This window comes from Aulonocara sp. 'chitande type north' Nkhata Bay, linkage group LG23, assembly GCF_057382095.1.
Source record: "Aulonocara sp. 'chitande type north' Nkhata Bay isolate Kocher_YH1m ecotype deep benthic linkage group LG23, A_spYH_male_GT1.1, whole genome shotgun sequence".
In the NCBI taxonomy this organism is placed as follows: Eukaryota; Metazoa; Chordata; class Actinopteri; order Cichliformes; family Cichlidae; genus Aulonocara; species Aulonocara sp. 'chitande type north' Nkhata Bay.
In genome coordinates, this window is record NC_141365.1 from 6678592 (window position 1) to 6700423 (window position 21832).

The following is a 21832-nucleotide window of genomic DNA, read 5'->3' on the forward strand; positions in this document are numbered from 1 at the left end:
CATGGTTTTTAAAGAGGTTTTTCCCTTGATTGGAACCTTAGTCCTTGCCATTATAAATATCAATATTACTTCCAGTGTACTTCCTGATGGTTTAAAACATGCAATTGTAAACCCTTTATTTAAAAATCCTGGCCGTGACCCTTCAGTTTGCTCAAATTTTTGACCTATTTCAAAATTTCCATTCTTTACTAAATTTTCCATTCAAAGTTATTGGAAAAAAAATGTTTTTACCCAACTGAATACGTTTTTACGTACTAATGGTATCCTGGAAGTTTTTCAGTTTGGTTTAAACATCTACACTCCACTGAAACAGCACTTTTATGGGTTTTGTAACGATATCTGTTTAGCCAATGATTGTCGAAGTACCGTGAGCCTTGTGCTTTTAGATCTAACTACAGCGTTTAATACTGTTGGCGACAGTATTCTTATCTCTTGTTTGGAACGCCTGGTTGGCATCAAAGGTGTAACACTGGATTGGCTTCGTTCAATAACTTCGTTATTTGAGTGGCAGAACGTTTAGTGTTAATGTTGAAAATTTGAATCCACCTCAGCCCCTCTTTCTTGTGGGGTGCCACAGGGCTCAATCCTTGGCCCTCTTCTTTTTTCACTGTACGTGCTCCCTTTGGGGTCTATTTTAGAAAACACAAAATATCCTTTCACTGCTATGCAGACGACTGCCAAATTTATTTGCCTTTAGCGCCAAACGGCCCAGGCTCGATTCAAATCTTTCTGAACTGCCTTGAAGATGTCAGAGCTTGGATGGCTCTGAACTTTTTGAGCTTCAATGAGGATAAAATGGAAGTGATTGCATTTAGGCCTAATAATATTTCATGCAACCCGCTTGGGAATTGTGGTTGGCTTGGCTAATTTCAAAGTCCTAACGCTGGTTTATAAATGCCTAAATGCTCCCCCTTACCTTTCCGAGATACTTCAGCCTTATATTCCTTCACGGGCCCTTAGATCAGCCAACCTGCTGCTTTTGGTTGTTCCAAAATCTAGGCTAAAGCGTAGAGGACAACAAGCGTCTTCAATTATGACTCCCAAACTTTGGAATAAGTCCCCTTAAATATCAGACAGGCATATTCATTTCCTATTTTTATGTCTCTTTTGAAAAAACACCTTTTTTTGATAGCATTTAGACTGGTGTGAGTTGATATGTTTGTTATGTGTTATTATGTGTTTATGTGGGTGTCAGTGGTTTTATCTTGTGTTTTACCCCTTTGTCTCTGTACAGCACTTTGTGCAAACTCTTTGTTTTTAAATGTGCTATATAAATAAATTGGATTTGGATTTTGGTTTCTTTTTCATAAATAACAGCATGCACAGTATAAACTGATGTAAAATAAAATGTGCAAAAAGTCTACTAAATACAGGAAATTAATTCATGAATTATCAAATTTCTTTGTGAAGTCACTCGACCTCTCAATAGCCATGTACAATTGTGATGTCAAACAAAACTATACACTTTTCTTTCTTTCTTTTTTCTGATTGATGTGGATTGAGGAGTTTTAGCCATGGTGAAGTGTCTGGCCATGTTTCATAAGAATCACTCCTCCTACAGTATCGGTCAGATTGTAATGAAATGAGATTAATTTGCGCTGGATATTACTGTTTATGAGCCTTTTTGAATTCTCAATGGATCTTTATTCTTTTTCTGACAAATTAGTTTGTGTAATACAACTAATGACAAACCTTTGTTTGTTTTTTTACATCATACTAACTTGCGCACTTCAAAGCTACTATGTTACTGATGTTCTAGTGTAAGCTTGACATTGAAAAGAGTCATCAGCAGTTTTTTGAAAGGCCCTTTAATGTTAGATATTGCTGAATTTAAGCAGTTTACACAGCTCACATATCACTTGCCCAACAGTCTTACAATACACCCATAACACAATTTAAAATATTTTTTACCCTTTGCATTTTTTTTTCTTGAGAATATCTGTGATCCAAGGAAGAAATTGTGATATGTCTGTATAGACGTTTGGGACATCTGGATAGTTACAGCCATTGTCGTTGTTAAAGGAAACAATGCCAACAGCCAACTTGTTACATATGAGAGGCCCACCAGAATCACCCTGTGAGGAAGAAATATCAAATATTAATTTGTTGTTTTTCAATAATTTTGATGTTTATACTATTTTGATAAGAAAACATGAAAAAAAGACCTGACAGATTCCACTCTTTGCTTTGTATCCACCGGCGCAAATAACATTTTTGGGAATTTGTCCCCACACCTTCTGACACTCGTCCTTGTTAATGATGGGAACATCCAACACTTGCAGCTCATTAACATAACCAGATCGATGTTTACGAGGTTCTGTGGGCCCCCATCCAGCTACACTGCAGATCTTCTTTTCCTTCAGGTTTAGTTGTTGAATTGGAAGTGGAATTAGCTTAATTGGTTTTTTGCCACCCAGGGAAACTTTCTTAGACAGCTGGAAAGATAAAATCAAAAACCTCAGAAAATAAATGATTAAAATTGAAATCAGTTATGAAGATGTCAAATTTGTGTGTATTTAAAGTTCTCCAATATTTGTCTTTGCATGTCTCTCAAACAGATAGTGCATGCACAAATGTGGGTAGCGACTTGCATAAGGCAAATTATTCTAAAATACTATTATTATCGTCTTTGTATTTAGATGTATTAATATATCTAATAATGCGTGACATGTATATTATTGTTACAGCAAAAATAAGAAAAGGTGCTTGTTTGTTTTGTTGTGGAACAAGAAGTAATTTCATGTATTATTATTGTTGCTGTTGGTTTTACCTATACTACAATCAAATGTGCTTTGATTGGTTGAAGCTTAAACAAAATCATGTAATTGGTGATTGATCATGTGGTTTGACAGTAAATGCTGGCCGAAAGTGCCAGAAAATGTTTAGGTTTTTTGTTGTTCTTTTAATTATGTTTCTTTTATTTATTCTTTTATTTTTATTTTATACTTTCCTCCCTGTATTAACTATTTTTATTATTGATTGATTCATAAGAACGTCTGATATCCTTTGTGAAGCCGAGGCTGAATAGATGAATACTTACTTTGAGGAGCATGATGTCATTCCCATTTGCAACTTCCTTGAAGGCAGGGTGTCTGCACATCATTTTTACTCCATATCTCATTTTCTTATTTGCCTTCTTGAGATCATGGGTACCCAGAACAACACTTAAGGATTTAAGCTTCCTACGTGAATAATGAATGAGAAACCAAAATAATTATTTATATTTAGATGAATGTGACACGCTTTTGGTGGTTACTCACTTAACAGCACAATGCGCAGCAGTCATTACAAAGTCTTCACTGACAAGGAATCCTCCACATGTGTGTATTTTGTTGTTTTGTACTGATGCCATATACTGCATGGACTTTTCCTCAGCCTTTTTGCCATTTATGATTTCACTTCCCAGTGCTGAAAATAAATGAAGAAAAACTGAGAGAAATATAGTTTTTGCATAACTTTAAGAAAAATATTTTGCAATCTTACCATTTTGTATGAGGCATGTCACAGCTGTGAATAGAAGACACTTCTGTAGAGCGTGCATGATGCGTGGAAGTCAACTAAAATGTCGTTGTTTAGGGGGGCAGTTTGTCTGCTTTATGCATCACCTTGCAATGTTTCTGTGGCTTTTCATCAACACGTATATGTTGAGTCTGTGAGTCAATGAAACCACATTTTCCAGCTACACCTTCATGGTCACATGTCAGATGTTACAGTTTTTCTCAAATGCTAAAACACATGTCACAAACGTTACCACCAGGTCCCCCAATGTCCAAACACAACACCCTTCTCTAAAGCTACATAAACACAACCACACCTTCCCACTGCAAAACTCAAACTCCCACACCAAGAGAGCAGCTCGAAGCTGTCAAAACTATAAACACTATACACAGCATTACACACTACAGCAAAACAATTGAAAACACAATGCTCAATTTGTGAGAAGGTTCTTTGTTTCATAACTGCCAATGCATATTTTAGAAACTATACAGTAACGGATCGTCGTAGATCTCTGCAGAGGATTAGGCATTTAGATTTGTGAGTTTCATATGAGTAGTATAAATCTATAGAAAATCCTGCATGTACGTACACTACTGTAACACAACTCAATGCAAAAACAGAATCTATTGCACACAACAGTAATCTTGAAAACATGAACAGGGTGTGAAGTTTTTTTATTTACGTCATTCACACCACACACACACCACAATCACTGTGCGGCATCATGTCGCTGAGCTGTTGCTCGCATCTCGTCCGTAATGATGGTGCGAGGTTGTCTTGCTCTCCCTCCTGGACCTTCTCCTCTCCCATGTTGGCCTTCTCCTCTTCCTCGTTGGTCGCTCCTCTTCCTCCTCTCATTTGAACTCCTCTTCCTCATTGGCCTGCTCCTCTTCTTCCAGGGCCAGCTCTTCTCCCTCCTCTGCATCAAATTCCTCTTCCCCTGACTCTGCCTTCATCCATTGTGTTTGTTTGGAACCTTCAGCATACTGTGCACTCTGAACTTGCTTTTACATGTGGGTACAGCATTAGCAACAAGTGTCTTCAATTTTGAGTCATTGTGTGTAGTGAATGACGCCAGGTGTGTTCCCTGTGTTCAAAGATTGGTGACTGTGGCAAGCATTTTGCATCACATGGGCTTTCATTTGAGGATATGAGCAGAGTTGTTTTGCAACATGTGTTTTAGCAAGGAAAAATGTGTTTAGATTTATGAGTACAGAGGGTTGTGTTTTGTGAATTGTGTCTTCATGTGACATGTGTTTATGGTACTGGAATATGGTGGCTACATTTAGTAAATGTGTTTAGACTACTGGTCATTTGGGTTACAGGATTGGCTTTTGTGTTTTAACATTTGAGAAAAACTGTAAGATCCTACAAGGAATCTGTTCATCACCTAAATATGAATATTTCTGCAGACTTCTTAATTATTATCAATGCAGGAAATGTTGTTCTGGGCACCCACAATCTCAAGAAAGCTGAGAAGACCATGATATATCAAATAAAAAAGAAGTGCAAGCATCCTTCTTACAAGAATGCTAAATCTGGAAATGATATCGTGCTTCTCAAAGTGTTCATCAACTCATTTATTACAATATTATATGTTGATATGATATGTATGATATATTTGAAGATCTCAATTCATAAAATTTCAAGACTGTGATTTTATGTATTTTTGTCGTTGTTGTTGTTGTCTCCAGCAAAATCAAATAAAGATATTTTTTTCACACAGGGTGATTCTGGGGGTCCTCTGGTATTTGACAAGAAGATGGCACCCATATACAAATGCACACACACACATGCACACACATACACACACATGTGTGCATTTACACTACTTTACAGTTTTTCTCAAATGTTAAAACACAAAAGCCAATCCTGTAACCCAAATGACCAGTAGTCTAAACACATTTACTAAATGTAGCCACCATATTCCAGTACCATAAACACATGTCACATGAAGACACAATTCACAAAACACAACCCTCTGTACTCATAAATCTAAACACATTTTTCCTTGCTAAAACACATGTTGCAAAACAACTCTGCTCATATCCTCAAATGAAAGCCCATGTGATGCAAAATGCTTGCCACAGTCACCAATCTTTGAACACAGGGAACACACCTGGCGTCATTCACTACACACAATGACTCAAAATTGAAGACACTTGTTGCTAATGCTGTACCCACATGTAAAAGCAAGTTCAGAGTGCACAGTATGCTGAAGGTTCCAAACAAACACAATGGATGAAGGCAGAGTCAGGGGAAGAGGAATTTGATGCAGAGGAGGGAGAAGAGCTGGCCCTGGAAGAAGAGGAGCAGGCCAATGAGGAAGAGGAGTTCAAATGAGAGGAGGAAGAGGAGCGACCAACGAGGAAGAGGAGAAGGCCAACATGGGAGAGGAGAAGGTCCAGGAGGGAGAGCAAGACAACCTCGCACCATCATTACGGACGAGATGCGAGCAACAGCTCAGCAACATGATGCCGCACAGTGATTGTGGTGTGTGTGTGGTGTGAATAACGTAAATAAAAAAACTTCACACCCTGTTCATGTTTTCAAGATTACTGTTGTGTGCAATAGATTCTGTTTTTGCATTGAGTTGTGTTACAGTAGTGTACGTACATGCAGGATTTTCTATAGATTTATACTACTCATATGAAACTCACAAATCTAAATGCCTAATCCTCTGCAGAGATCTACGACGATCCGTTACTGTATAGTTTCTAAAATATGCATTGGCAGTTATGAAACAAAGAACCTTCTCACAAATTGAGCATTGTGTTTTCAATTGTTTTTCTGTAGTGTGTAATGCTGTGTATAGTGTTTACAGTTTTGACAGCTTCGAGCTGCTCTCTTGGTGTGGGAGTTTGAGTTTTGCAGTGGGAAGGTGTGGTTGTGTTTATGTAGCTTTAGAGAAGGGTGTTGTGTTTGGACATTGGGGGACCTGGTGGTAACGTTTGTGACATGTGTTTTAGCATTTGAGAAAAACTGTAGTAACTTACCAATCATCACAGTGTGCAGCAGTCAATACAAAGTCTTCACTGACAAGGAATCCTCCACATACGTGCCTTATCCTGTGTTGCATTGATGCCATATACAGCATTGAACTCTTCTTGCTGCAAAGAAATGAAAAAAAAAAAAAGAATAACAATTATCTCACATTCTTTGAAAAAAGATAAGATACTCAATTTTTACCATTTTGTTTGAGACAACTAATTGGTAGGAAGAGCAAAAACAGTTGCAGAGTGTGCATTGTGCCTGTGAGGTGCAGTCATTATGCATCACCTTGCAGTCTGTCTGTGGTTTTCATTAACAACACATCCGGTGTATTTCTCTTCTGAAACTTTTGTCAGACATTTATCACGGCAGTCTTTTTTAAGATTCTTTTTGTGGTTTTTATTTTGATCTTTAAAGTCCTGTACCCTCATTATTAAATGAACTTACATTAAATTAATCGAAAAGTATTCCCATTTTCTCTTTGTCATTTTCTCTAGCAACGAGAAACATCACACCTTTAAAACTGTAAAACGTACACGAGCTGTTGACGTTTTTTTCTTTTCCAGCAGCAGCTTTGCAATTACGGGAGTTGAAGAGGTCTAGCTGTTTAAAATGTTACTGTTTGGTTTGATTCAAATAAGTGATTCTAATTATGCTGATTACTATTGTGAGTGATGCAGACTTAATGCAAACACATGCACACTGCACTTGATAGAGTGCTTTCAGTTGCTAAAAATGTATATTAATAAATATGTCACACATTTTTACATTTTATGTCAGATGTTTTATTACATTTTTCCTCTTTCCATAGTGTTGTTGTTCAATACGTCATGATATGTTGCAGAGGGCAGCAGAGTTCTCTATAAGGCTTTTAGAGAGGCTTATAGGGAACTGTAAAAGTGGACAGATAGAGCAACCATCAGAAGGTTGCTGGCTCAATCCTCGGGGTTTTCATCAACAGGACTTCCTTTCTATTTCTTTTCTTTACACATTCATTTATTTATGACTCTTTTTATAGTTTTATTTTGCAGTTTAAAGGGAACTCTGGACCTCTCACTACCAAGTGAACTCATGTTTAATGAGGTTTAAAAGTGCAACTGCTCGCCTTTTTTCTTGTTTTCTGTAGCTGTGAGAAACATCACACTTTGAAAAACTGTGAAAACTAAATGAGTCACTAAAGTCACAGTTTCCAGCCACACCTTTGCACAGATATTAAACTAGTTAAACTAGTCTGTCTTTTCAAAACGTGGTGCAAAATTCAAATAAAAGTAAGTACAGTAAGTAAAAGTCAATAAGTAAAAGTCAGTAAAGTTTACTGCAATTTCATTCATTTGTAGGGCTGTCAAGCAAATACACATACAGAGATATATTATATACACACACTGAAATATTTACACTGCACCTTATCAATCAATCAATATACATCACAAATCAGTCTTATTACATATACTTGGTTTGCAGATATTGTTCTTCCAATATCTGCAAACCATCAAATGTCATATTCTACATGTGTACAGCTCAACTGTTGCTAAATACATCATAATTTTGAGCATAAAAAAGTTCATAGCTGCTTAGAGCTGCTCTGCTCTCTGACCATCAGAGGGAGCCATACATCCATCACTATAAAAGTGATGGATGTAAAGTCACAAATGGAGACGCTCTTCTTAACACAAGCTGTGTTTGTCTGTCTTTTATGGAAAAAAGCAGTAATCAAGTTATTCCATTGCAGTTATGAACAAATGTTAATCTTTATTTCATTTATTTTGATTTTAAATGTCATTATTCAACGTTTGCCAGAAAATATGAGACAGCTCTGACACTGAAACATTAAATAACTGAGGATATCTAGATTTACTTACTCCTCTCCATTTATATTATTAATATTATAATCCTGAATGGCTCGTTTTTGGATGTGTGTGTATGTCTCTTACTGGCACTTCGATAGTGGAAGGTGTCTGTCCTCACTAGCTATTAAACCAACTGTAGAAAGGGACACATAGTCATATGCTAAAAAAAAAAAAATCATTATGAGATGCACTGGTTTCTTTTATGCAATGTTCAAAGCTTAACAGAGCGGGACTGATTTGTCGTTGTCTTTGGTATTTTCAGACATGCCGGTTGAAACTCCCAGTTGTCCAAAAAGTCAGAGTCCCCATTTACTCTCATTTCGATGCAAAAAAATGGCCTCTAAGCCAATTTATCTCTTTATAAAAAAGTAGTATGGAGAGTCTTTTTTTACATTTTGGAAGTAAGAGCCGTGGTAGCTTTGATTGATAGGTGTCCCAGCGGCCTGTCTCTGCTAATTCCGTGTCCAAAAACCTCTTAATGTCACTTCTGGCTCTATTTGTATTATAGTCTAATAAACATTCATACTACAGGATACAGAAAAAATGTCATTTTTTTGTATTAATCCTTAGTAAGATTTGACTGGAAGATTGTTTCTCTGCAGATGTTGGATGCAGCATCCTTAGGTTTTTCCAGCCAGTGTCAAATTCTCTCCGCAACTATAATGATTAAAGACCTTTACACATCACGATTGCTGCGTGACACAACATGTGGGTTTTTAATCCAACACTAACCTCAGCTGCAGAAAGCAACGACATTTTGATATTGTGCATAAATGTCATTAAAGGACGCCTGTTAATCTTTGAAGTTGGAAAAAAAAACCCACAGTGCTGAAGAAATATCACCATGCGTACAGTGACAAAACACAGAGGCTGTCTAGCTTCACTGGCATGAAGAATTTCTTCACACACGGCACGAATTGAGCAGTAGGGTGGATAGGTTTGGCACAGCGCAAACTTTGCATGAAGTGACTGACTTTGGTCTTTTCCCTTTACTAACAGCCAAAGACAACCTCATGATGTTGACTGGGACTCAACCCAACATGTGGCCTGCCTAAGCAGACCAAACTATGTAGAAGGTTCCCCTTTAGCCTTTTTTTCTTGTTTATTATCACCTTTTCATTTGTGATCTTTCTCTAATAATGGTACAACTTATGTTCTTTAAGCAAATAAAAATCCACCCAGTGTTACTAAATGTCTATACAGGAGAAGTTTGTGTACAGTCATTCAGTGCACAACAATAGCCAAAATATGAGAACCATTCATCCAAACAACTGGACACTGTACTTCCAAGATCAGCTGTTGAGGAACGCAAAGGAAAGACAGATGCTAAAACGTGTATACAAAGAGTGAAGTTCTACTGGACTGTGTTATTGTGAAATGTATTTCTGATATTCTTTTTATGTTTGTAAATATCCAGAACATTAGCTAGACTTTCAGTGTAATGCAGTCCAGGACAAAATTATTACAAAGTACAGACTATGAGCATATAAACAAAGGGAGCTGACATGTTGGATTGCATTAGACTAAACAGGTTTACCCAATAGCATGATTGCTGAGTGCACTGCTTTTTTTTTTTTAGTCTTTTAGAATGTCTACTGCAAATATACAGTATCACTGCTGCTTACAGTTAAAAGCTTGGTAAAGCTATGAGAGCTATTTAAGGCTTAAGGTACAGATCTAGTTCTTATAAGGCCTTAAAATTATTTAAATACAACTTCATATAAACAACATCATAATACATAATTATTTAGGCATTATTTATTTAACAAAAACTATGTCAAAAAGCAGAAAAACTAAGTAGACTCCATTATTCAATGTCTTGGAACAACCTTTAGCGACAATAACTTGAATTAATTATTTTCTATATGACTTTATAAGTCGTTCACACCATAGTGGAGGCATTTTGGGCCGCTGTTTTTCACTATGTTGCTTCATTTCATTGTGGTTTGCAGGATTTCGTTGCAAATCTCAGATGCACAGCTACCATATCTTGAGGTCTGGACAGGTGAGATTAAGGTCAAATATATGGACCGCTGCAGCATCTTGATTCTTTTCTTTTTTTAGCCATTATGTTGTAGAGTTTTGCTGCTGTGGTCTGCATCATTGTTTTGGCCAAACCTGTCACGCAGATGGCTTCACATTTGATTTAGAATACTTTGGTATCAAGAGGAGCACAATAACTGCAAGGTGTCAAAGTCCTGTGGCTGCAAAACAAACCAAACTCATCAGCCCTCCAGCACCGTGGATGACAGCTGGTATTGGTGTTGTGCTGATTATCTGTGCAGTGTGCATTATGGCCAGATTTCCACACTGTTCCAAAAAATCTCGCGGTTTGAACAGACAGAACTTGAACATTATCGTATTGACATGCTAACTGAGGCTCGTGAGTCTAAGAGGTTTCTCTTGTACTCTTGTTTATTTGTTTGTTTGTTTGCAGTTTCTGTGAGCATTGCACAGTCTGAACTTGGAATGAATTTGCTAGGACATCCACTCCTGGGAAGACTGGCATCCATCTTGAATGTTTTGCATTTGTGAATAATCATTATCACTGTGGAACCGTGGCCTTTAAATAGCCTGGAAATTGACTGAATGGCAGCAACAGTAGCTTCTTTAATTTTGCAACAGTTCAGCAATCTGCCAAAGCTCAAAATTCATGCTTTTATAGAAGTGGTCAGGCTACAGATGATCAGTTAATTGATTAGCAGTCAAAATTTAAAGCAGGTATACATTCTTTTTACCCTCATAAACCTTTGAGAAGTAAATAATATTAATAGCAACAAGCAGATAATTAGTTAAAGCTGCCATAAAAACCTGTTGCGCTGGAAACACGTAGCTAGAATCTGTGATTTAAAAGATACTTGTCAGTAAGAAAAGATCGCAAATTAATAAACATATTTTTTCATTTGAATTTTTTATTTGTGCTTGGCAGCCTCTGCAGTAATACAAAAGCTGTACTGATCGGTTGTGGTGAAGAGAGCTAAGCATGAAAGCGAAGTTTTCGATTTACCTGTCATTTCTTGTTCCCATTTCGTGGTCGTGAGTTCTAGATAGTGACCAAAAGAATAAGTATGTGTATACAAGTGGTGGTAATTTTTTTTGATCATCCTGTCTCTGGGCTCTCCCTCAGAGACAGGATGAGGTGCTTGGTTATTTGAGAGGTTCTGAGCAGAGCTGCTATTCCTTCCCATCGAAAGAAGCCAGTTGAGGTGACTGACGAGGTTCCTGCTGGTTGCCTCCTAGGCAAGGTGTTTCAAGCATGTGCTACTGGGAGCAGGCCCCAGGGAAGAACCAGGACTTGCTGCAGAGATCATATCTCTCAGCTGGCTTGGGAACAACTTGTCTTGCTCAGACTGCTGCCTGTGCATAATTTATGTTATTTTTATACTCACCTAAAAAATCTGTGACCCCCATTTGCCCCATGGATGGTGGAACTATTATCCAGAAAGATATTACTCCCAACAGGATGGAGCTATTTCATCATAGGCAAATGTTGATAACACCGAAAAGGTTTGTAGTGATTTGCAGAGACATTTCCTTTCAAGGGGAATAGTGAACCTAAAACATATGAGAAATGTCTCCCTAGAGCAAAACAGAGCCACCTGATCCCCTCACTGAATAAGTGGCAAAGTGTTGTTGTCACTTCTGTGTAGCTCTCAGCAAGAAATCACTACTGTTACTGGTATTTCTAGCCTTTAATATGTTCTTTTTCAGGGATCAACTTTGCTGTCACACAATCGTCTTACCATCCATCTCCTCACAACATCCCCTGGTGTCTGGCAGGGCTGCAGATATTCAAAGAATGCCTGACATGGCGTTTGGCCAGTCAGCACCACATACCTTTGGATGGCATGGCAGGGCTTAAGGGGAAATGTGGCGCATATGCCACTCAGCAGCCCTGTCTAAAGTCTACTAAGTGGCTTCAAACATGAACACTAATCCAGTCAGTGATGAGAAGGCCTCAGTCTGATAGTCGTGTAGCAGACTGCCAAGTCTGTCAAAGCACACTCTCAGGTTCAAACAGAACACAATGGAGAAAAACTCTGAAGTTCAAAGGGAATTGCAGCAGCTTTAATGAAACTGTATTTCCTTTGCAGGTATTTGTGTGTGATGAATCAATTTGTTCTTGCTTTTCCTCCTTTTTATGAAAAGTTTATTTCCAAAAGGTGATTCAGGACAGAGAACTCTGTCTTTGCTCTCTCTTTGTGCAAATAAATGTGACTACACATGTACACAGCAAGAGAGAGAGAGATGCAGATACTAATATAGATGTATTTACAGATATATAGATGTGTGCATTGCTAATCCATGCACTCATACCTAAAGTACTACATTGAGAAACATGAAACATGTATACAAAACTGAATTAACATTTTGAAAAGAGCAAAAGGCCTTTGCAGAAATATGAAGAAAGTTCTCCACGTCCTGTCTTGGATATAATAGCAACAGCAGCACTGCGACATATTTAGTATTTCCAGAGTGTTGAAATTTTAGGTGAAGGAGGATTTTCGCATATACGTATTGTGCAGATGTGAGCTGGTTAAAAATGGAAGGACCAACTGCAGCTGTCAAAGAGTGTTGATCTCTGCTAGCTATCTATCTATACACTTTCTCTAAGTGTGACTGCCTCTATTTCTGCCCCTTTACATCTCTTTATTGATCTTTAATGCTAGAATTCACCTTGAAATGTCCATATATTTTTACATGTGTGTCGTGGCCACAAATCATGTGCATATAGATGACTAGGCACTGTGATCTCATAAATTTGTTCATACAAACAGTGTATACATAATAACCATACACACATGCAAACATGTTCAAAAACTCACATGCACACTCATCTGTCGTCCACCCTTCAGTCCATCTATTCAGCTTTATAACTTGGGCTGTTTTTGTAACAAAACAAGCCCTAATCCTAAATTCAGGGAGCTGTGAATGTGCCTCAACAAATGGCAGACAAATGAGAAGGATTAGTGAGGGCCTGTGAAAGAGTGAAAGGTTTGCCATTGATCTACGGTGGTCCTGTTCTCTTTCAGGGCCACTCGGTTTGAAAACCCCACTGAGTAAGAGCATACAGGGCCACTCCAGAGCCCCCTAGGCCACCGAGAGACACACAACAGCCACAATTAGTCTCAGGAGCTGTAATGGCAATTCAATAAGCGCTTTAAAATTGTGCCTTAGTCTGTCTGCCACCCCCCAACCCCTCCCACTTCTCCCATTTTCGTCTACATACATAAGATTGGTATTAAGAAGGGCTCTTTTTTTTTCTCTTTCCCACCCACCACAGTTCTTTTCAGTCACTGTGAGAGAAAATGACCACACAGGGTTTCAAAGGTTCTAGAGGCTGTGGTTTGTTGTCGCTGAAGCAGCATGACTTGTGCCCCTGTAGATTTTGGCTGAGGCCCTCAAAATGGGCTTCTATTATTACTTTTTTTCTGTCAGTCAGCTGCAAATTTATTTTGTTGCCTACAAAGTTACCTTCTCTATGAACATTAATTGTGTTGGGTCATGCAGAATCCCATCTATTTTTTATGTTTTTACTGATGTGAAGACATACCCTACTATGATATAAGTATACAGATATTTCCATCAAATTCAAAATGTGAACCTTCTGAGGCCTTTCCAAAAACATGAACACATTACCTGCTGTGCAGCTTACCATGTGCTGTCTTTAGATACTTGTGCAACAACATCAGTGCGTGACTCACTCCCTCAGTCCTCTGCTTATGCGGGTTAGATCAAACACAGCCCAAACACCTGTGTTAGTGACATCAGCACGTCACTGCAGAGGAGGAGCTGAGGATGCGTTCTGGATGGCTGTCATTTGCATTCTCCTGAGGTCTTTCTCTTTGGGACATTCCTTGTTGATTTTGCACAGTGTTTAGGTTTTTCCTTTTGCTTCATGATCAAAGGCCAAAGCTTTTGATCAGGACTTCCAAAGGCTCCCCTCTTGTTTTGCTGGCGAGCACACTGACAGGACAGTGGTGGAGCAATGATAATTACAGCTCCCATTTGCTGTCCGTGGAACTGGCACCAACAGCCAGTCGCACCCTCAGGCCAAGGAGAAAGAGATTCTTGGACAGTTTAAGGAAGAAAGAGGAGAGGTAGAGCACAGGAGATGGAGGACACTGACAAAGAAGCGAGTCAATCAGGAGATCAGTCAGAAAATGGGATTTCTCTGTCCTGTGCAACCCTATTTTTGAATGGACTTTATAAAGTATAATAGCATATTAATAAAGCTTCAATAGCTTGTTAACATGCATGACCCTCCTCTTATTTACTTTCTAAATTTTATGTCAGCAGACAGTTAGATAATCTGAGAACAGACTAGAAATGGAGTAAAAAGTTCATCTAGTACTCTCCAGAGTTAAGGTAACGTTCTTTTAAGTGAAAGTTTTACCCACATCAGCAAGAACTGCAAATATTATTTACTTCTCAAAAATATAAGTGCACCTCTGGTGTGCACAGCAGAGGACAAAGACATTTACATGGCAACAGTACTGCCAGACCCCCCATACCGATATTCTGCGTCGCACCCAGACCGTCAGAGCTGAACTACAGTGTGACTTCACGCCATTCTGACCAGACATGTACCCCGTCACAGTAATCTCACATTATGACAGGCTGAAAGGTTGGCCTTTATTCACCCCAAACACCCACTATTCATGCCCGACTCTCCTTTCTGTTCACTGAAAAGACCGAGTGGCCTCCTGTGCCACCGAAGGTCTCGTCTGTGTGTAAATGATCTTGATGCTCGGCTGCATAGTTCATAACCACAGAGCTTTCATTAGACACGGGGAGGTCCTCCACATCAACGCCTCTCCCGCTGTGAGTTTCTTCATGATTATGATGAGAGGGGGATTATGTCGAAGTGCTGTGATGGAGATGTTACCAACTCTTAACAATCAGCGCCATAGCAGATAAAAATGCCATTGTGGCTCTTCATGACTAAAAAAAACTATTTAAATAAGGCTTGTAAGCACGTGAGCTGTGACTGCTGACGTATCCACATTTTTCTTTATTGAAGATTACCATGAACCAAGGCACTCAAATTACTTTACTCAACTGAAATGGATCCAGGGACTGTTTGTTCTGAGAATCTGTTGTTATATATATATACACACACGGCTTTTAATTTCTATTGTGGAAAACTGCTTATGATAAATGGATCACAAACGTACCAACATCCAGTAGTAATACAAATTGAGCTGAATATGGACTGAATATTATTTTTTTCCCCTTATTTTAAACAGTAGGACTACAATCCAACAAAAAAGTCAACAATAACAATAAACATCAACTTCAAACAGTTAAAGAGTATAAAAGTTTTAAATATATTAAATGTTCTATTAGCCTTGTTGTCGAGAAAACGTTAGAAAGACTTGAAAGAAGCAGATTGTAAAAACCATTTACTATGGCGTACAAAATTAATGGAGCTGCTGCTATGCAACGCGGTGTTTGCCTACTGCTGCTAGAAAGCGTTAAATGAGTCAAAGCAGATGTCAGCGATTTCACGACAGAATTAAAGACCAAAATTAAAAATGAAAGTTCTCTGTTATCTGATTTCTAATCTACTAACTGTAGGTTGAATGAGAGAAGCGGAGTGACAGAAGCATGCACAGACGTTGAAAGGGCATGTCAAGAAATCCAGCATGTTATCCCAGTAGTTAGCTTAGTTCCTGTCGTGTTCTTGACATATATCAACATATACACACAGAACAGTACAACTATCGTTGTGTTTGAGTCAGTACAATTCAACTGCACGTCATTATCTTTTTTCTAGTGGTGTCAGTTTTTTCCCAAGCAACAGTGAACATGTATAAAATTTGTACCATGGACTTTGCTGAGTAGAGGTTCCCCCTTTTTTTGATTCTTTGGAGTTTTCTCATTGCGTTTATTAACCCATTCATTATGATACTTTATCCCTATTTAAAAAAATATTGCATATCCATCCGTCAGCTCTCTTCCACTAATCCTCGTCAGGGTTTGTTGCATAAATGTAGTCATACTTAGCCTTACAAAAATGTTATTTCACACACTGCATTGAAAACAGTGCTGGATGCAGTGCGAATACATAAAAAAATGTCTTTTCAGGTAGACCTGCACATGATGCAATGTAATGATAAATTCACATGTGCTTTTTTGTGAGGCTAAATATACAGCAAAATGAAGCCAAGCTGTTGGAACAGAGCTACTGTGCAGATGTTTTTAATAGTAGAATTTGATCCTGCCCACTGACTTATAAGGGTCTCTTTTAATAGTGATGTGTTTTCTTCACAAATCCAAATTTTATCATTTGGAAGCCCCTGTCTCGCTATCTCCCCTTCTGTCCTCTCACCTCAAACGTGCGCTACAAACACAGCTGGTTTGGTGGCAAGACGGATGTCTGAACGTAACGTAGTTCTACTGTATTGTGCTGTATTACTGAACATCATTAGAAAATGCAGAAAATAACTTAAGAGTAGATATTATACTACCTCTACAAATGTTACAGACCTCAGCAAATGTACATTTATGTGACAAGAGGATGGAATAATAAAAATACACATTGTGTCACAGCCACATCAACACTAGTCCTCGGAAGGAGGTGAGCCATCCAGTTGTTGGTCAGAGTTCAGACTTGGACTGCTACGAGGGGAGCATAGGCAGGAAATGAGTAGATGGGTGTCTACGTCTAGCCTTGTGACCCCGCCTCGGTTTACCGCGCCCATTCAGCGAAACAAACATTTGCCTGCCGCTGTGTTTCCAGCGAAGCGAAGCATATGTATTGTAGCCGTTCTCCTCAATGCGTTCTTTAAACTTGCAGCTCGGGTTGTACTTCACCTGTGATTGCAGGAAGAAAGAGAAGAGACATTAAAGAGGGTGTGAGCAATTAACCTACTGCTAACAGCTGACTGCTGTTCCTTCTCTGTACAAGGCCAGCTTTCAAGTGTACAAAGGTTAATGACAGTTGCTGTAGTAAAAGATTTCCAGGTGTTTGCAGTATATACAGTGAGTTTATCCACTGTAGTGATCTGGGTTGTTTTTCTCAGACAGTGGAAGTAAGAATTAAATGGTTGGTTAACCCAAATTTGAAAAGAATTTCCCAATCCTCACCCTTTAGAAGACATTCACCTCTTAAATATCTTTTCCATCATTTCTGTGCAGTTTATTTTAGAGGATAGGAACAGGCTTTGCATTCCAGAAACAATATTCTGGTTATTTGAGATATGTTTACACCTGACATTTTCATTTTCTTTGGGACCATTTTCTAAAAAGTGATCTTTGACAGAGACACATGATGGTGAGTTCTGTGAAATATCTTGGTTAACTGGGACATTATTATTGGAAGGACATATTCATTTCTGTTCGCTTACGTCGAATTGAAACCTTAGACATGAGAGCTTAAAACACTTACAAATGTGAAAAGACGTCACTGTGACGAAGCGGGTGGCTGGTGTGTGTCTTTATTTGTGATTTGGGTTAACTGAACCTTGAGTGTTCTCAAATTAATCACATTATAACAATAAAACAAAGTTTTTTTTCTTAAAGGCACTTAAAAATTCAACCTTCAGCAAAGCCACTTTTCCACGGGTGGTTACAGCTTCTTATCAGTAAGGGTCTCAAAAGATGTTGCAGTTACAAGAGGCTCTGCTGCATTCCCTTTTCCAGATTGTTATCAGGCTCCTGTAACGAGGCCTTCTCTGTGATAGCATCGGGATAAAGTGAGCATGCCGTGATTCATCTGCCATTTTGTAAAGTCCTCCATCGGGTCTATTTATGTCCTATTTTGTGTGTTAGATGGTCGGAGGCACTTGTCTTATCACTCATCCCTGATGTTTTCGTCTTCAAGCTTTAAGTACACGAGCTAGACACCACACACCTCAGTTCTGAACTGTGCTTGAGTTTAACAATGAGTGGTGATTACTTTTGAAAGCTGCTTTACAAAACAACAATTGGCAGATGGCACGCAAGGACTTACATGAACCCAGCTGGCTATTTGTCATTGCTGCTTAGGTTTCTTTTTTCTGCTGTCTGTTTTGATGGTGGAGCAAGCCAGCTCAAGCTTCTGTATAGTCAGACAAGGTGCAGGTGTACAGCCATGATTGATTATAACAGTCTGACATCTCTCTGAACTTTCCATCAGAAGATTTCTCAGATTTTCCCTCTCTTCGGGAACATCAAACATAGGGTGGCATTCATTTGGGACTCATATATATCCTGCAACCCCAACAACTTTCCTTCCCTGTCCAGAAGTCTTGACCTCCAGAAAAATGTTGCCAGGTTGTATACGCACCGATCCAAAGAGCGTGCCTTTCTTGGACATAGCTAAGTACAGCCCGGTGCTGACAGATTTGATGGCAACAACTCCCACACTGACAGATCGGATTTCCATCAAGCCTGGAAAATAAAAGGAGAACAAGGGGCAAGGTTAGAAAGATCCAGATTTGGGAACTTCTTCCATCAAAAGTCATTCTATCATTAGTGATTAGTTTATCAGACGGCCATATGCTCTGAGGAGAGAGAGTCCAGGACACTCATAAAGGTTTCATTTCAAAATATATGTTTAAAAGGAAAAGGAAAAAAAAGAAACTAGTAATATTAAACTATTAACTGCATCCAGAGGGAGATGGGGGTTTATAAAAGATTAGATTATAGCCAATCTACAACACATGGATTTCAGAGTCCAGGACAAAAAGCTCACATACAGGCAGGACATGTACAAGAGTCTCACAAAAAATTGCAATCCTATCAGATCACCTCAGACGCTTGAGAGACTTCCGACTGCCCTCCAAGGTGCTCAGGAACTTTTACTCGTGCACCATAGAGAGCATCCTGACGGGAAACATCTCAACCTGGTTCAGGAACAGCACCATGCAGGACAGACGAGCTCTACAGAGGGTTGTGCGATCGGCTGAGCGCACCATCCGCTTTGAGCTCCCTGACCTGCACTCAGTCTACAGCAGGCGGTGCTGGACCAAGGCCAGGAAGATCGTGAAGGACCTCAGCCATCCCAACAACAGACTGTTCTCTCTGTTGAGGTCAGGAAAGCAATTCCGCTCCCTGAAGACCAACACAGAGACTGAGGAGGAGCTTCTTCCCGCAGGCGATACGGTCTCTCAATCACACCACCACACAGTACTGACCCACACATATGGTTCTTACACACACACTGAACATTCTGGACATTTGTTTACACTAGTGGCCACTGCACAACTACACTGTGTGGTCATCAAATCAAATCACTTTATCATAAGTCACTTAAACAAATCACTTTAAGCATATTTGCACTGCACCAGTCACTTACACATGTGGATTGCACAACCCTGGACATTATATTTCTTCATTACCATTTAGTACTTGTACAGCTGCTGTTATTGTTCTATATTTCTTCATATATTTCTATACTGTGTATTTGTGTATTGTGTATTTTGTTGTGCAGTTATTTTATTTTTAACTTTAATTTTTAGATTTTATTTTATTCCTTCCTAGTTAAATTTACCCTTCATTTTAATTTTCATATTTATTTCCTATCCTATTCATAGTCTTCTTTTCTTTAGGTCACGAGCAGTTGTCTAAGCATTTCACTGCATATCGTACTGTGTATGACTGTGTATGTGACAAATAAAATTTGAATTTGAATTTGGTTATAATTATATTTTCATAGAAGTTTAATTAAGCAATGTTTCACCCATATGTTGGGAAAACAAACATACGGGTGAAACATATGGTGATGACTGAGTGCTACAGAGCAGGTTCGTTAAACAAAGCATCAAAGCAAAACATTTATGTAAAAGATTTTTTATGATTGAGTTATTTGAATTACTTGATGAATCATTGCAGCCCTACTATCAGTCATACTTAAATGTGAACATAATCATCCTGCCGAATTGCATCCATGCAACTCTCCAGAAGCAGCCCTCACAATCATGCTTTGGTCATGCTGCTGTTGTTTACTGTCTCTGGTGGTAACTTATGTCACCCTGCGAAAACCTCCAAGGTGAAGGTTTCTACCTAGTTGTTTTTAGAGATGTCCTGTCTTACCACAGCATCCTTAATATGAGCTAATTAATAGAGATTAATGCTTCTTTTGATTTTTCTTCCTTACTTTACCTGCAAATAATCTCAAAAGCACTTTGATGTCTTGGTTTGTTGGGTGCAAATCCTTTTTTCTTATGCCTTGTAAACCAGAGAAGCAGAAAAGATGCTTTCTTTTCTGTTGCTAAAAGGCCACAGTTGGATATTTGTAAGAAAAAGAAAGATTTCTTAGCTTTGGACAGAAGTGGGTATACACAACACTAGATCAAGGTGCTGAAGTTCTGCATGAGGCAAGCTGGTAGGAAATGAGTGATGGTGATGAGTCATAAAAGCAGCATTGGGCCACAGGTCTCCCAACTGACCAATCCTCTTCTGTTTTGGTAGAACCACAAGTCTTGTACAGGGCAGTGACCGAACAAAATTCCTGAATAGTTCTGATGAAAAAGAAATGCAAATAACAGAATAACAGTGGCTTTGCAGGTGCTGCACTGTAATGTGTTTTTAAAGTCTGTTTATTTGTGCAGTTATTTGTACAGGACGGTTCAGATACTAAGTGCAAATGCTAATCTTAACATTTAGACTGAATAATATGAGTTGTATAAATAATAATAATAATAATGCATCTCCTTGATTTTTCAGACCTTTGGTTCCTGCTTAGTATACCTCTACCTAAATTGTTCACTAATAATGGAACTATACTTCTTTCTAAACATAAACTAATAGGAAAAATTCTTGAGCCACCTATAATTTTATTATATTTTGTTTCCAAGAAGCCAATTTTTTCTCAAGGAGGTGAGCGAACCCAAGACTAATCGTCTTGTTTAATAGTTCTCCATGCTTTCTAAGAGTCTTTCAATTTTGTTCACTGCTTTTTCACTCATTTTCATACAGTCCTCGTATTTGACCATTTTCATGGGAATTATTTTATTCATTAATCTACCTAACACTGGCCTATGAATATTTCAAACATTAAAAAAGGCTCCATATTCAAGGGATGAGCCAGTGTTTTGTCTATACATAATTGACAACTTAGCAAAGAACCGTTTGTAACTGATATCTTTAGCCACTCTGTTACTAGGAGCCTGTCAAAAACATTATTTGTTCTCATTTCTGTATTTGTATTTACAGTTTGACAGACATAAAATAGTATTTTTTGCGCCAACAAGTTTTGCTAAACAGCTATTAGTCTAAAACTTGATACATTTCACCATGGTGTGCATCACATTTTTAAAAGATTTGAGGAAACTAGACTAATAAAAAATAAAAAACAAATTGAGGACAATACATGAATGTTAGGCCTTATAAAACTATCAGATGAACTGTATCTGAAAGTCACGTACTTATGAAACAGGAAAAAAAATCTAGTAAAGACCTGAGATATGGCCTAAGAGATGCATCTGGCTCTTCAGTTGATCCATCTACTGTTTACTGAAGCTTCATCAGAAATGGTCTCAGTGGAAGATGTCTGTCAAGAAGTCATT

At 38.4% G+C, this 21832-nt stretch overlaps 2 protein-coding genes across 2 annotated transcripts in view; both read right to left on the minus strand.

Moving 5' to 3' along the window:
* Positions 1-1807: 1807 nt before the first annotated feature.
* LOC147301063 (granzyme-like protein 1) lies at positions 1808-3708 on the minus strand. Its single transcript, XM_086282522.1, has 5 exons — positions 3484-3708; positions 3261-3408; positions 3041-3182; positions 2166-2435; positions 1808-2075 (listed from the first exon to the last, which is right to left on the minus strand). The coding sequence occupies exons 1-5, from the start codon at positions 3539-3541 to the stop codon at positions 1908-1910; spliced, it is 786 nt and encodes a 261-aa protein (XP_086138648.1). The 5' UTR covers positions 3542-3708; the 3' UTR covers positions 1808-1907.
* Positions 3709-15058: 11350 nt separating this feature from the next.
* Positions 15059-21832, minus strand: part of fgf22 (fibroblast growth factor 22) — a 29787-nt gene continuing 23013 nt past the window's right edge. Inside the window, exons 2-3 of the mRNA XM_086283661.1 lie at positions 18610-18713; positions 15059-17156 (exon numbers count right to left, since the gene is read on the minus strand). Of these exons, the coding sequence (XP_086139787.1) occupies positions 16962-17156; positions 18610-18713 (299 nt within the window). The 3' untranslated portion in view covers positions 15059-16961. The remainder of the gene's footprint in view (positions 17157-18609; positions 18714-21832) is intronic.

Coding starts and splice junctions, on each gene's coding strand:
- LOC147301063 (XM_086282522.1), bottom strand. CDS start 3,541: ATGCACGCTCTACAGAAGTGTCTTCTATTCACAGCTGTGACATGCCTC. Junction 3,409..3,483: donor GACATGCCTCATACAAAATG/GTAAGATTGCAA, acceptor ATTTATTTTCAG/CACTGGGAAGTGAAATCATA. Junction 3,183..3,260: donor GCTGCGCATTGTGCTGTTAA/GTGAGTAACCAC, acceptor TTATTCACGTAG/GAAGCTTAAATCCTTAAGTG.